Here is a 16,141-nt window from a genome sequence, read left to right as displayed (position 1 = left end):
GTTAATGTTTGTGTATTGTTTTGTTTTTTTCTGGTCAGCTAAATGGTTCGTCAGTAATAGCTGTTTCAACTACTAAATCACTGTGAAAGAAACATACAAACACTGAAACACCACAAAAGAACTAGAAGTACTTTCAATTCTTGTTAGTGTTTTGAGTTTTGTAATAAATTAACACACACCATCGCATATCATTGGTTTGTATATTTTTGTCAAGTTTTTCTCTAGTCTGCCTTTCTGAGTTTTCTTTTGTGCGTTCTCTTACATCTCAGAATTTTCCATATTCCAGAAATCCTCTGTGTTTTCCACTAATGTAACGATTTAAAGAGACGAGAATTCTGCAAGAGCGCACGCTGCCGCGGTGGCTAGCTTTACTAATTCGGATAAGCGCCTTAGATAATGAGTGAGTGAGTGAGAATTCTGCAATCTCAGAGGAATTACCACAAAGTGCCACAAGGGGGTAGAGCAAGAGCAGAATGGTAGGAATGACAAGACTTACTGTTGATGCTGATAGGCCTAATAACAGAAGACATTTTTAAAAATTACATCGTGTTTAAAAAGCATTCTCCCTTAGGTTCTCATTGTGTACGCTGTTCGTTCAAGTTCGGGTTTTTTGGTTCGTTTTTTGTCTTCATTTAAACATTGTCCAAATGAAAGTGGAAAATAAAGTTACAAAAATCAGTTTACGATTTTAAGGACAATAAAGGCTACTTGTTCGTAGTCTGTGTAGCTTACATACTGACTACAAATATGGAGACAAATTATGTGCATACACTTTTGGAAGTCAGCAACCTAAAAAGTTGTTCTAGGTGAGTTGAATACTGAGTAAGAAGTAGCAGGTGTATAAGTCCAAATCCCTCTCCCCACCGGATAGGGCGGGGCAAACCATCAGTCAGGCTAACTTTAGTGGCCTGGTTACCCTGGACGCTTGCTGTTGAGCTGCACTTCAACGCCAGTTAGTTGTCCCCCGTATACATATAAGCCAATGATTTCCACTTCAGCGATTCTCAAAGGGTCTCGTGTCATCCACTGCTTCAGACCGCTGCACACCACTCTCGTCGCCAGCATGCCGATCAAGGTAGGAAATGCCTCCACAGACGAGCCTAAGACATTTAATATCTAAAAATAGCCGCCGAAGCTTGTGTGCATGACCTTGGCTTTGCCCATTTTGTTTTTTTATTCGTAATACGTTTCTTTTAAATACACACACACAATCCTGAGGCGTAGGGCCGCCATGCTTGCTGTGATGTGACGCTTAAATATTCTCTTCACATCGCACACAATGAAAGCTACTAGATAATGTTACTACACAGTCCACAAGAATAATCTGCCAGTAAATCAGCGCGTTGAGAAGCAGTCTGACAGTGTCCCACTCTGTTAACTAACGGCACTCTATGCTTATCCAAAATAATGTTCCGTTATCAAAGAAGAGAACAGCATTTTAAACTGTGCGGCAATTTTGTAGCCTAAGTTAAAACACGTAGCTATGAGCGTTGTTTCGCAGACATAATTTTGATGGTCTATGTGGGGCATCTCGTTTCGATGGCTTAAATTATTTATACGTTGGTACCGATCTGCTTTTGTTTGACAGACCTAAGGGCTGTAACGTGGAATGATTTGTGCACAGCTGTCACATTTCTTATAAACAGGAAGCCATTAAAACACGTTAAGCCAAATGGCCTACTTTATTTTATTGAAATAGCCACTAGCACGGGCGCAACATTTTGAAAACTGCGCATGTGCCCAGACAAGGGCGACACTGCTGTGGGACAGCTGCGTTTGTCAGGCCTGTTAGACTCCTGTGGTTCTGAAAAGTGTTTTCAAACAGCCTGAGTCTACCGCAATGGTAGCATGAACATAACGTAAAGTATTCCATGTCCGTTCTGTTGACCACTTAAACGTAAACCCTGAAATGGACCCAACGTCTTTCTACATTTCACTAGAGAACTCTGATATATAGCAAATCGTTTAAGGAGTCCCATGAGTGAAACGAGATAATGAAACATGCAGTAACACGCAGTAAAAACTGGTATATTACGATTTGCGAAACCGCATATTTGAATATAAGTGTCTTTGTGCAACTGTAAGTAAAACTGAATAATCTATGTGTTGTAGGTTGGAGAGAGTCTCCCAGCTGTGGAGGTCCAAGAGGGAGACCCAGGGACAAAAGTATCCATGGACCAGCTCTTCAAGGGGAAAAAGGGGGTACTGTTTGCTGTGCCCGGAGCCTTCACTCCTGGATGCTCTAAGGTAGTCAATGATGCTGATGTAGGAACTAAACACAATCACTTGACTCAGTTAACTGTTTCCATAAACGAAAATGGCCTTTTGAAACTCTAATAAAATATCACATCACGTAATAACCTGGGTGGTTACCTCACAGCACTCACAGTACAAATAGTTGTGTAAAATGGCAACATACGCCTGGGTGACATTTGAAGGACAGTCTTTCTTTGCTGATGTTCCTCCTGATGAATACAATGTCACCGATTCTGTATAACTCATTTTCTGTAATGGCCTATAACACGCACCTGTCTTGTGTCAAGACTCACCTCCCAGGGTTTGTACAGCAAGCAGGGGAGCTTCGCAGTAAAGGAGTTCAGGAGGTGGCTTGCATCTCGGTCAATGATGCCTTTGTCATGGCAGCATGGGGCAAGGAACACGGTGCTGAAGGCAAGGTGGGAACTGAAATAAATAATGAAGAATCATGTAATTCAATTGGATTACTCTGGCATAGCCTTGAAAGGTTTATGAACATGTAATAATTACTGTAATTAAAAGTCCAGCAACACTTTGGGAAATATTTTAATGGTAAAAGGTTAAACTGTAAACCATACTCTATATGTTGCTGCATAATCATATATGCCAACAAGTGTCACCAAATACAGCATAGTTGTTAGTTGTCATGGTAACATCTGAACAGACAGTGTGTGCCTTTATGTTTTTGATAGCTATATATTTGGCTGTTTGGAACTGAAGGAGGTAATTCTCATTGTAGGTGCGAATGCTTGCAGACCCAACTGGAGCGTTCACTAAGGTATGAACTCTCTTCCATCTCAAAGTGAGATCACTGCCCTTTTGAATTGGCACATAAATCTGTGATAGAGCTTCTTTGATTTCATTGCAGGCAGTTGATCTCTTACTGGACAACGATCAGATAGTGCAGGTGCTTGGGAACAAAAGATCTAAGAGGTGAGATCATTGCATTTGATGTGATTCAGCTTATAGCGACACATTTTATACTTTGAGCTCTTGAGTATTCAAACATGTTCTGTCAGTGGGCTTAAACCAAGACGGCTAGCTTTAGCACTCATAGGATGTCTAGAGTCCATGATGTTTTTCCCCCAGAGGTTGATTTGTAATCTCTGGTGTGCTAAACGGCAAGACTGCTGCCTGTGTAAACCTGTCACACATCTTTCTCAATGCTCTCTGTTCAGGTATGCCATGCTGGTTGAGGATGGAGTGGTGAAAAAAATCAACGTGGAACCGGATGGGACAGGGCTGACTTGCAGCCTGGCCTCCAATGTTTTGTCAGAACTAGCCTAACGTATCTCCCACCAGCTTAGAAAAGTACATATCCACAGCCGCGTCCTCCTCGACCTGAAAACTTAGGTTCTAACACTTTCTTTAAACTGAAAGAACATGGGAACATGTTCACGGTTAAGTCCACTATACTGTTTAAATGAATTGGAAATAGCTTTTAAAAAAAGTTCATTCAGGTTGTGTAAACGAGTTGTATGCAGCAAGGCTGCCATACTCAAGCCATATTGACTTAACCAGAGCATTAAACAGGTGATTTGAATTGTTTACCTGAGGCTCACTGTGCTACAGCTCTACAAAAGTTAAAAAAAAAAAAAAAGTATTCACCTATACGCACAATGTTGGCTGTACCTACTGTGACCTCCCATCTCTAAAACAGTTACAGTTTTCCCACAGTAAACACATTAAAACCTACTGCAAGTCGTGTTTGTCTGAAGAGTTCTGTGTGCATATTGTCTTCAGCCCTTCTAAAGTTGTTTTTGGGCATTCCTGGTTTCCAAATTCCACCTAGTTTCCACTGAATTTTATAGAAACACAAGTATATTGTAATGTCTGTGCTGGTTTTTACCATGATTTCAGTTCATCATTCTGTTTTCAGTGTAACAAATTCAACCACTTTGCTGGCTTACTATTACTTGGTTACTCCTTACTTCACTGTAATGACTAATAGGGTTGAATGTGCACATGGTAAGAGTAAAAACGCAGCAAAGTTGCATTTTTATTCAACAAAGCGTTTAAAAATAGGCACAATTGAGTTGAGGTTTCTAAACTGTCTACAATTATTTGGGGGGGGGGGTATTTTCTGGAAAAGCCCTAATTGTCAATTTCTTTTCTGCGAAGTCACACATACACACCAAGCTAACTCACGTGGCATTGCTAGAAAGCCTTTGGCTCTGGAGAAAAAATAGAAGGGAGATTGTTCAGAACAGATAGGATGAAATTCATTCACTAAAGCGGGGAACGTTAACGTTAAAATAGGTCATTAAATGTCAACAGATTTACGAGTTCCTTCCCATGATATTTCATCCATGATATGCAGCGTAGAATGTATCCGCATCCCATCATTAAAAAAAACCAGCACAGACAGACCATTATTCGACAGCAGTGATTGGGAGAGCTGTTCTTAGCTCAGCATTAAGTATTAAAGTAGGTTGTATCAGAAGAGGTAAGCAACCGAGGATGTTAATGCTGTAAAAATCGGTATGCCAACATGTCTAAAAACTTGCCCTGAGATTATCCCGAAAACATTTAAATTGCTTTACTCGACCGAATCGCCTAAAGTGCCTAAGGATTTGTGGCGTGCTATTAAAGCCGCATTTCCAAAAACGAGGAGAAATTACCTGGTCTTTAGGTCCGTAGGTCGCTGTGGCCACAAAGTAACCGACGCTGTCCCTTTCAGTTGCGCGGGACAGTCTTGCGAAATCAAACATGACTACTGTTTTGGGAGAATCATTTTGAAGTGTTGCAATGCCATGTGCGACAAAAACGATAGCCTAGTTGTGTACTATAAAATGAAAAATCGTTTAAGGTATTACTGGAGAGATGGGCTAAGATTTTAATGGTATAACAGACACTAATGGCTGCGGCACCCTTCCATCGTCGATGCTGACATTTTTGAAACGGGTCAAGGCAGCGTAGTTCACCACATTTTTACATTTAAGTGACCTTCCCACTGGCTTTCTTGGCAAATGTTATTTGTTTCACAGTATACATCACTGATTAAGTATAATAATACATAACATTTACGTTAAAATTGTTACATCATATTTAATGAATAAATGAATGTTGAGACTTTTCACCCTTTACATGGGGGACTTTCGTCTCGTTTTTCTGGCATTTCTCTCCTTTTTTTTACAGCTCACACTGTCTCTCAATGTCGCAGTATTCTTTGTAGTTCAGGGTACATTTATGTCGTGTGAGATGTGAAAAAACTGAGTGCTGTCATTAAATCACGTTTACTTTATTTTAGAGCCTCTCTTGAATAAAAAGCTAGATGTGCCACATAATATTTTCACATACATGTTACATGTTCAGTCCAACAGCTCATCGCAGAGAAGCAGTGGGTACACCTCTGGTTATAGGAAAAATGCACACAAATAATGTGGATGTGCTGATACTTCACACAGCACCGCTAAGGAATACTGCACGAGATACTCTTGTTAAACATAGCAGTACCAAAAAGAATTTGACTGTTGTGGACGATAAGGTAAATGGATACCATTTCAGACCTGGAATTCCATGCAACTCCACATGAGAGCTGAAATCATTATCTCAGTGCTGTTTTATCAGCACATTACAACTGGTAGGGTACTGTTAGTTTAGCAACACAGCCAGCTTCAGTGAACTTTCAGACTGATTCTGGTAGACCTGTCTGTTACAGATGTTGGGCAAAACTAATGACAACGACTCAGTGATTGTGTGTGTATAAGTAGAAAGGAACAGATGAATAACTGATCTGTATTTTAATAAGCTGATTATAAATGTTGTAACATTTTCAGCAGTTATCATTGATAAGATACCAGACAATGGGGTGGGGGAAAAAAAAGTTCACAATTATCTTCACTTTATGAAAGCGACATCTGGGATCTTCCCCTGAGCCTAAGAAAAAAAAAAGGGAGGTGGTGAGAAATTTCATTTCACCCAACATTTTGCAATAAATGCATTCATATTTTAAAGAAGAAAAAAAAACACTTGTTAACACAAAGGTGCAATTATAAAGTAGAGAACTGGTTACCTTAAGGTCAGTGAAGATCTGAGCAGCTCTGTTGAAATCCCACTCATTATCCTGTAGGCACCTGATAAAAAAAACCCAAAAAAAACGACAATTGCATAGAGCAAATTACAGAGGATTCAAGGCCAGTTGTAATAGTTACATGTAAAAGGATGTTGTCACTACATGCTAAAATCTTCTTTTAAATGCTAAAAATGTGAAAAAAAACAAACAAACAAACAAAAAAAAAAAAACAACCTTTCTCCATGGGGCAAATCTTCCCCATCTACTCACTTCTGAGACCACTCCAGGTTCATGCCAGACTTAACGGAGAAGGCAGAGAGCATTTCCTGCTGGGGCGCTGAGAGGGTGGGCACCGGACTGCTGGACGGGGTGGGTGCCGGCGCCACGAACGCCCGGCGGATCTCCTCCGTTGTGGCGTTCCTTATGAACATCTCATCGTTCACTATGCAGAGACTGGGATAACAAAAGGTGTGTCAGTTATTGCAGTTCAGGAGCTCCACCAAACAGATCCTTTAAACAAAAACACCCCTCAACACAAAATATGGGAACATGATGAACAACTGAACCAAGCAGTCAGGGTCTCAATACAGGAGAAGGGGAAGACTGCCAAATATCAGACACAACCATACACTCAGGGCGACTACAAGACCCTGTCAAACAAGCAGAGTACAATATTGAGTTTTCATTTTAACGGTGAGGTTCACTTGGTTGAATGTTATAGTATCGGAAGGGAAAAAGAAAAAAAAAAAAAAATCAACAGGGATTGAGGGCCTACCCTGAATTTCCAGCAGGCACCGCGATAAACACCCGAGAGAAAGCTCTGTACGAGTCTCGGGATTTTCCATCCACTGGAGAGGAAACAGGAAGAGAGAATGAATTGGGTTAACTTCTCTCTTTTTCACAGGTACACTTTCAGAGAAAAGGTAACAAATATTGTTTAACAGAAATCACACTCAAAAAGCTTTTACTATTCAGAGAGTCAACTCACCTTCTTTGAACACCCCACTGACGGTGAACGACAGTAACGTGTTCTGTAATTAAAGACAGCATGAGGTCAGGAGCATTGAAACCATGACAACCTCAAATGCGTTTTAACACGAGAGCATGAAAGGGAGGAGAAGGAGTGCAAGGTCAAATCCACTCACTGTGTATGTATTGACATCAATGTTAAAAGAGGCAACATCGTGTTGGGTCTTGGGAAGTTCGTTGAGAAAGGCCACCACGTTCAAGCGTGTGTGTTTGAGCAACCGAAACCGTGTGGCTACAGGACAAATCAAAGGTAAAAAAAAGTTTAGGATCAGTGGCTGGGTTCTTATTTCTAGTTCCATGACAGTGAAGTGCGTTTTGCCAAAAATTAGTGATGCATCATGACTTGGTGACTTACTTGGATCTTTGAGTCTTTTGATGTTGCGACTGTCTTTCTGATATTCCCCTAAACTGCATCTGTACAAAACAAAGCAAGAGGACTGTTAAGACAGAAAGCCACAAAATATCCACAACACTAAAACGAAACCATAAATACACACACCCACACCCAAAATGAAAACAGCAGAACCAGGAAACATGCTGAAGTAGCTTAAAAATCGACAAAGCACTGCAAAGTAATTAGCATTCTTTACAGCAGATTTCTACATTGAAAACTAATCTGATATTTTTTCAAGGGTTTAAATGCATATTCTGAACTTTTAAAAATGAAAAATGAAAGCAATTAAATCAGTCTGGCGCCGTAAAAGCATTAGCTGGTATACATCCAGCCAAAAGTGCCCTGTGAGAAGAATGCTAAGATGCATGAGAGTCCGGAGACCACGGCACTGGTCAGCAGTAGACAGAAGACTAGCTGAGACCGTGCAGAAAGCCGAGAGAATGCAAAGGCATACTTTGAGGGGTTCTGCATGGAGAACGGGATACTGAGGGAGAAGGCGGCTCCGTCATGGTAGGCGTCCAGCAGAGGCTGTCTGTCGGCCGAGTCATATATGCTGTAGTACCTGTGATCAGCCAAAACAAATCAAACGTCAGAACCTACCCACAGAACGACATTCAAATCTATTCCATTTAATTTCATCACAGAAGAGCCAAGACTTACTGCTGCAAGAAGCACAGGATGATGTTTTTGATTTCTTCCGAGCAGAAGTAACTGGGCTGTTAAAAGCAGAAGAGAAAGACACTAGATGATTTCATGGGCTCTTACAGCATGATTATGTAGATTGCAGTAGTATTGGTTGAGACAGTATGTAAGGGACAGCTGTGAGACAACACAGAGATTGTGAGGATGATGATAACTGTTATTATTATTATACAAACCTTGCATGGAGGCAGTACTGCAGGTGCAACCTCAAGGTCAAAGCCAATGGGCGGCGGAAGGTCATGTCCATCCTGTGAAGAAATAAATAAATGGATTTAGAAGGCAGCTGTATTTTAGGTAGATGGACTGATGACTGTCAATAAATAAGGAAAGAAAGAAACAAATAAGGAAGTAAATAAAATCAATTAATGACGAGTTGAGACCAACATCTTATAGAATATGTTTCCACATCTTTTTATCCGATACCAACATTACTGCGGAATATTTTGCAGTTGGAAGTGTATTTGGAGAGAGAGGGAGATAGGTCAGTGAGACGTACCAGTTTCAGTAGTCGGGGGAACCTCTCCCGCATAGCACTGTGTCACGTTCACAAAGACACAGAGGAACAAATAAAGAAAACAGAGTTAAAGCACACACACACAGAGCAAACAAATAGGGCTCAAGTCAAGCCTTACCACAAAGCCCCAAATGCACGTACACAGACACACACACACACTGAAAACAAATAGGGCTCAAGTCAAGCCTTACCACAAAGCCCTAAACACACGTACACAGACACACACACAGCCATGTTGAAACTGGGGGCAATGCTGCTAGCAAATTTAAGAGTGGCAGGCGTAAAAACTTTTAAGAAAGGTCATTTCATTTCAGAAATTTACAAAATAATGTTGGTTTCAACCCACTGGCTAGTGTACTCAGTGATCACATGTAATATAACTACTCAGAGTTTGACAGTGCCCAACTTGTGTGAAGAACAAAGGACATATGGACATATGCTTTAATAAGACAGAGTTTTCAAACATACTCAGAAAAGTGTCTTTGACTTAGTGTGAGTCCAGAGAGAGCTCTCCTGTGAACCTGGTTATAACCGTCGCCACTCCTGGAAGCTCTCCTACCTGTTTACCCACTGCCCAAAGCCCCTGTACTTACCCCTTGGCCGTACTCACCACCGTCCACCCTACATGTCCAAACACCCTGACACGCCCACTTGGAGGGGAGGGGTCAGGGCAGTGGGGGTGTTGAGGTCTGCTCCCCCCCCTCCCCCCCCCCCCCCTCCCTCCCCCACCCCCCAAGACAAAGTCAGATGCTTATGTGGACCCCTGATCATAGCCAGCAACGTATGGTGCATTCTGATCCAAATTTCCCCTATAGGTTCAGTGCCAAAATCAGTGGAGTGGTAATCTTTCAAAAGCTCTGCTGAAGCTTTCGGAGTATGACCAAAGCCCTGGAACTAACCCACAGGACTACTGCACATGGGCGTCCTGCTCAGGGAGAGCAGGTTTATAATACTACAAATGAAAATGATTTCTGGGAAATTTACCAGGAGATGGGTTGTGCTGTGTGTTTTTTTTTTTTTAATTTATAACGTTCAGAATGAGAATGATTATACAGAGAGAGAAAGTGAGAGAGAGAATGGAAGTAGGTACAATGATTAGAAGAGACAGAACAAAAAGGTGAACTTACTGATGGAGAGATGGTGCTGGTGTTTTGATTGCTGACTTAAGTGGAAAATTTCAACAGAATTATTCTTATTCAAAGTGACACTGGCCTGTGGTTTTTGTTTTGTTTTGTTTTTTCCAGGCAGTCCGAGTGACGACATGCTGTGTTAGTGGAGGTCATTTAGTAACACATGGAACCAAAACATGTAATAGTGAAGGAAACTGGTTATTGACAGTAGAATGTGTCTGAACACAAGCATTCTGAAAAACTGTAAAAGAGAAAATTAAGCAAGGACGAGGCATACTGAGACAGATCTCTGTAAAAATGAAAATGAAAGAATGAACACCAGAAACACGGTAGTGCAAGAACAAAAAGGAGAAAAGAAGAGAAAGTACCGAGGTTAAGCCCTGAGCGCTCATACAGGAGACCACATTCAAATCCTCTTTCTAAAGGAGTTAATGCTAATTTGCAAACTACAAGCTAGTGCTAAGCTAAGCTAATGCTAAGCTAACTCTAACAACTTATCTATTTAAATTTGGACCCCACTGCCACTTAAACATAGAGGGGAATTTGCTTAAATAATAAAAAAGAAATTTAAATAGTCAAACTGTTTTGTTTCAGGACTCTGTCCATAATACTCTGAATATAGATACAAATAAACTTAGCGATACACATTTAAATACAACTAGCAACCTAAATATTTTATGACAGACCCCCAACCAGAGACCGTTGTCACATTTTCAGACAAAATTCCTTAAAAGTGGTTCTTTGATTCCTCTGCTGCATTGAAGGTAAAGTGAATCAACAGGTCAGTTGCCTGTCAATCAACCTCACAGTAAAAGGTTGCGATGACATCATATCTGACAGCATTGCATGGCTTTTGGGTTCTTCGCTGGAAAGAAACGAAAAACCCTAACCCTCTCCCTCTTAACCTCCAGATCTCCATCGTGATTAAAAAAAAAAAAAAAAAAGAAAAGAAAAACTCCTTCTTGTTTCTTCTGTCTTCTTTTCAATCTTCTTTTCTTCTTTTGCTCTTAGAATTCTTTGGTTTTGGCACCAAAGTGTTTTGACTGTGGGCCAGTTTCGCGGCTGTGCCTGCCTTAGGTTGTCCCAAATGTTCAGAGTGGGATCTTACCCGTCATTGGCTAACCAGCCTTCCTCACTGGCCACGTTACAGACAGCCTGTCATCTCGAGACACAAACACAGAGAGGAGACAGAGGGGGGAGAAGGTGCCAGCTAGCCTTTCTAGCATTAAGCAAAATGCAGATGGCAACACTCAGCGTGAGATTTGTTTTGTTTTCCTGTTTGTTCGTATTGTACGAGGTGTCACCTTGGGCTTCTGACAAAGCCTGGTGTCATTCTGACGAATCCAGAGGCATCAGGCAGCATGGAAAACGTTCCAAAACAAGCTCAACCTGATTTGTAGTGACGAGAGTCGCTCTGTTCTGTTCTTACAGTAAATCTGGTTATGAATGCCAGTCTCTATAATGAGCAAGAGGGCCAACATGTACTGAAGAAGGCAATAAACAGAGAGGAAAAAAAGTGAGAATGTGAGTGATGGTAAAGGAGAGAAGAGCGAGAGAAAGAGACTGAGGAATGCTTTATGACAGACACACCAATTCTCTACTTGATCCTTCAGTCTGAGTGGATCAAGCCAACTTTCCTGAGTTTCTCAACTGCTGACTTCAGAACCTTTTAATAAAGGAGTGGAAATGATTAACCGTCACCACCCTAACAGTATTAAATGAACACAGCCAGGACGGTTTTCAGACTACTGTGAAAGACTTTAACTGTAACTTTTGAAGAAACCCAACAGCAGCTTCAGGATTTAAAAGCTGTAATTACACAAACACTAACACAAGTGAATGTGTTAACCACCAAAACTCAACTGTTAACTTTTGTCACTTACGGTATTACAAGAGCAGATTGCTCACTACATAATATTCAGTGGGCTCAAATAGGGTTGGGCTTTAAACTCTCATTGTTCAGAGGCAGAATAAGTCAGTGAGAAACACCAAAAGGTCCTGCTGAAGACTGGGCTTCACTGTTTACACTGGCTTGACCACAAAGACATGCATGCTAGGATTAGTACTCCTGTCAGTGACCTTGACCAAAGGCACTGGCAAATAGACCTGGCGTTGGTCCCCAGGCGCCAGTGGCGGCTGCCTGCTTCTTCTAGCTCGTGGTGTGTGCTCACTGGTGTTAGGATGGGTTAAACGCAGAGGCTCCATTTCACTGCTCACTGCTTAGTGTGTGTGTGACAAAGTACTTCCTATTTTCCTTTGCATTGAGCTCTCTTAGATACTGTAAAACTCTGCCTGGCTGCACTTCAGCTTGGAGCAGCCAACTAGGTTGAATTCTCAATTTCAAGAGAGGAGTTTGAAGACACACACAGACACGGACGCACACACACACACACACCTCTCATGAGCTTCTTCGGAGCACAGCGCTTGGACTGTGGCTGTGTGAAAATGAGGCCTTACCTGATGTAACTGGTCTGGTCCTTAAAATGATCACATAGTGGGTTCCTCTCCAACCACAGCTCCGCAAGCTTCAGCCCCTTCAGCTTGTCCAGCTCTCTGTCCGTCTTGATCTGCGCAGAGAAAGAGACGTTTCAAATATTTACCACGTCCAAATGAAGACAAACGGTATGAATGAGGCTATGAGACAGCTGTCTGATGTGTTCATTACCTCGTTGTGGGAGAGGTTCAGTGTCTTCAGGTTGGGCACTTTGTTGACAATTTCGGCAAGGTCGTCCAGTCGACACAACCTGTTGTTGCTCAGGTTTAAACAAATAAGCTGAGAGAGAGAGAGAGAGAGAACAAATGGGGTGGAGAGAAAGGCAAAGCAGATGAGCGTTTTGTATCTGATTTTATGCTGCACTTAATGTGCAAATTTCACCATTTCAGGTCATCACTCAGTAATGCAGATCTCACACTGACTCCCATCAGGTCTAACTCAGCAACCTTGCATGTGTGAACATTTTTTTTTTTCTCCAGGATCACATATTACCTCAGGAATGTTCTCCTCAATGATCTTGATGACTGCCTGCATTGAGTTTTTCCTATTCAGAGCGACCTCGATGTTCTGTGATACTAAATCTGTAGCAAGAGAGGAAACTATCATGTGATGAGAGCTACTAAACTACTAAAGCTTCTTCTGAGTGTGCCTGAATTTTATTCCATTACCTGGATCTATCCGGATATTGTTGAGATCTAGAGCTTGTTGCGAGCCATCGAACCGCTTGGCCATGCATTGCTTAGGAGAAAAAGCACAGGTAAGATCAACATGCTGACACTGCTCGTTCAGATCAAGTAAGACATTCTCCATGTGTTGGAGAGAATTAAGAACTGCTTATTAAAAAAAAAAAAAGAAAAAAAAGAGGTGTTTAAAGAGCAATTGCTAATGAGTTTGTTTTGGTTTTCTGCTTGTTGCTTGCATGAACCATTTGACTAGGTTGTGATTGTCTCCACATTGTTACTCACTTTCAGGTGCTCCAGATCCGCAGGCTTCAGTTCTGTGAGGATGAAGCTGGGTGGAGCACAGGGGACCATTACAACTGTAACCTGATTGGTGGATGAGATAAAAAAGGGGCGGGTGAGTCAGTATGATGAGGCACCACATTTAAGTCCAGGATTTTTCCTGACATTCCTGAATATCACAATTTTTCCGACATGCCTGACCTTCAAACTACAGTCTTAATAACCAACTTGTTCATGACTGTGCAAGTTATGGTAAAAAGCTGTAGTACCTTGTATCCATCTTTGTCTGTAATTTTTCGGGAGGCTTTCGCCAAAGCGTTAGCAGTGGTGGAATCCTCTATGTAGAACTGGGCTCTGTTGCCGTCTGTGTGGTACTGTACAGCAAGGAGGGGGTGAATTATATTTCAATACAAACAGATAAAGAGACATGTTTACAGATACATCACATGACCTCATCTCTCAGTTGTTGTGCCTCCCATCTTAATGAAGGACAAGCAGACTAGCAGAAATCCATTTTAGACCAGTTTTTAATGGTAAAAAAGAAAAAAAAAAACATTAACTGTAAAGATTTAAAACCGTAGTGATTTTTTTCTTTTTTACATGACAGAGACGGCAACCATCAACAGAACCATGAAGAAAATCTAGAACAATGAAATAATGGATCTGTTAATGATATAGTCAAAGGGACAGTCCTTACATGTACTGCTTGGAATGGCATAGAGCAGATACTCTGCAGAGCGTTCAACAACCACTCCTTCTCATATTTCTTCCCATGGGGAATCTGAAGGAAATGAACATTTAGGACAAATAAATAAACATCTATGCAAGTTACCACTGTGCATGTGACCTTTAATTGCATTTAATCTACCATCACTACTGGTGATCTAATGTCTGTGTGTGAGTGTGTGTGGCAGGGGGGTGTTGGCAGGCAATATCAAAAGTAATATCTGAATAGTTAGTACAACTGTAGCACTGGCGAGATACAAGCGACTCAAGTTATGGTCTGTTTAGAATTATACATGAAAGAAGGACAAAAAAAGACATTAACCTCTTTTTAATCATGTATACAGAAAGTTACACTTCTGTTACATAAGAAATTCCTAAGTAAAGCCTAAAGACTTCGCTAATTTTATTCAACCGGTCAATGAACATCCATGGGACAGGTAAGTAATATGTATGTGATAGAACATCGTGTCCAGTATACTCACAGTCATCTTGAACCAGTTCTTCCGGCCGCTACCCCCACCACCACCACCGCCACCACCACCACCTCCTCCACCTGCTCTGTTTGGCCGATTCCTGTGGCCTCCGCCACCACCTCCTCCTCCTCCTCCTCCTCCACCACCTCTGCGATTCCTGCGATTTGGTCTTTCATAGGGAGTGCTAGCGGGAAACACATGTCAAATTTAAGCTCCACCGAACAACTCAGAACGCAATAAATTGCTTGCTGATACACACAGAATGAAGAGACATCAAAATGCCATTACAATACTACAATAAATGACATACAAACATATCTTAGCAAACTCACAATCTCCGTTGTAAAGCTCCGTCTTGTGAATTATCAGACATTGCTACATCTCCATCGTCGTCTTCAAGTCTGGATCGGGGTCCAGGACCCCCACCCCCTCCTTGGCCCCCACGATGTCGGGGCCTTGATATCTGGTCACTATACATGGGGGCCCTAAACGGCCCCCTGCCTTTCCGATTACGGTGCTTTGGACCTCCAACTCGGTCATCGTGTTCTGAGAGAAAAATAAGTGGTTGTTTTTGTTTGTTTTTCACTCAAAGAGGGAAGGTTCTGATGGCAAGGCATGCTAAAATTAAGGGATTTACACGATAGTTTGAATACTTTTATCCGGTGTGCAACTCTTATCGTATAGAGGTGGCTGTGATTGCGGTGTCCTGCACTTTTATAAATCATGCTAAAAGGAGGTGGCATTAAGATCATGTTTTTCTCCTCGTTAGTGTAAAACAGTTAAGAATAACGATATATTTGCTCTTTATTTGAGACTCCTCGTGTTAAATTAAAACACTTTAGACATCTTCAGCAAAACGCGTACACGTATAACCTTACTACTTAACACGTGGCTACTCACAACACGGCTTGGCGTTGTAATAGTTTTAACCACTTTTAAGTACGACAACGGAGACGAAGTAAAGGCATAAAACAGAACATATTAACAGAACTCTTCAATTCAATAGCGTTTTCCACGATAAGTTCTACAGCACCTGCGCCTAACGTTCGTACTCAAACACGGAAATTCAGCCAAGTACTTTCGACAGAGAGTGTGCATTATAAATCGATAGCCAACGTCAAGTTGGCGTTCCTACAAAAATATAGATACACATTATTAACTAATGTAAGACACTTCCGTGTTATACATTTAAAAGGGAGACCAGATCAAGCAACTAGTTAGCGCGGGGGACCAGTGAGATAACGTAGATAGCTTACTGTTAACGTTAGTGAACTCACCATTGTAATACCGCGAGTCGTCCGCGGTGGCCATCCTCAGAAGACCAAACTGAAGAATATACTCGCCTTGGATTAAAAAAAATCAACGTTTTTGTGAACATAAAAGAGATCTCAGTTACACAGTTAAGATCAAATTTCGTAGTGATTAAGTAGCCACCTTCGGCTTTGT

At 41.5% G+C, this 16,141-nt stretch overlaps 2 protein-coding genes across 2 annotated transcripts; one reads left to right on the top strand and one right to left on the bottom strand.

The window, feature by feature from the left end:
• The first annotated feature begins 893 nt into the window (after nucleotides 1-893).
• On the top strand, nucleotides 894-3,951 carry prdx5 (peroxiredoxin 5). The gene is made up of 6 exons (XM_030781439.1): nucleotides 894-1,075; nucleotides 2,113-2,247; nucleotides 2,544-2,675; nucleotides 2,996-3,034; nucleotides 3,125-3,189; nucleotides 3,435-3,951. The coding sequence occupies exons 1-6, from the start codon at nucleotides 983-985 to the stop codon at nucleotides 3,541-3,543; spliced, it is 573 nt and encodes a 190-aa protein (XP_030637299.1). The 5' UTR covers nucleotides 894-982; the 3' UTR covers nucleotides 3,544-3,951.
• A 1,548-nt stretch (nucleotides 3,952-5,499) lies between these two features.
• On the bottom strand, nucleotides 5,500-16,141 carry nxf1b (nuclear RNA export factor 1b). Its single transcript, XM_030782235.1, has 21 exons — nucleotides 15,973-16,141; nucleotides 15,028-15,241; nucleotides 14,705-14,879; nucleotides 14,194-14,277; nucleotides 13,766-13,870; nucleotides 13,500-13,580; nucleotides 13,203-13,272; nucleotides 13,027-13,115; nucleotides 12,706-12,813; nucleotides 12,498-12,607; nucleotides 8,893-8,929; nucleotides 8,573-8,644; nucleotides 8,355-8,410; nucleotides 8,149-8,256; nucleotides 7,656-7,714; nucleotides 7,417-7,532; nucleotides 7,260-7,302; nucleotides 7,047-7,119; nucleotides 6,542-6,724; nucleotides 6,272-6,332; nucleotides 5,500-6,135 (listed from the first exon to the last, which is right to left on the bottom strand). The coding sequence occupies exons 1-21, from the start codon at nucleotides 16,004-16,006 to the stop codon at nucleotides 6,097-6,099; spliced, it is 1,917 nt and encodes a 638-aa protein (XP_030638095.1). The 5' UTR covers nucleotides 16,007-16,141; the 3' UTR covers nucleotides 5,500-6,096.

The sequence above is a fragment of the Chanos chanos genome, chromosome 8 (assembly GCF_902362185.1).
Source record: "Chanos chanos chromosome 8, fChaCha1.1, whole genome shotgun sequence".
Taxonomy (NCBI): Eukaryota; Metazoa; Chordata; class Actinopteri; order Gonorynchiformes; family Chanidae; genus Chanos; species Chanos chanos.
Note: the sequence above shows the minus strand (reverse complement) of the source record. Positions and strands in the feature narration are given on the sequence as shown.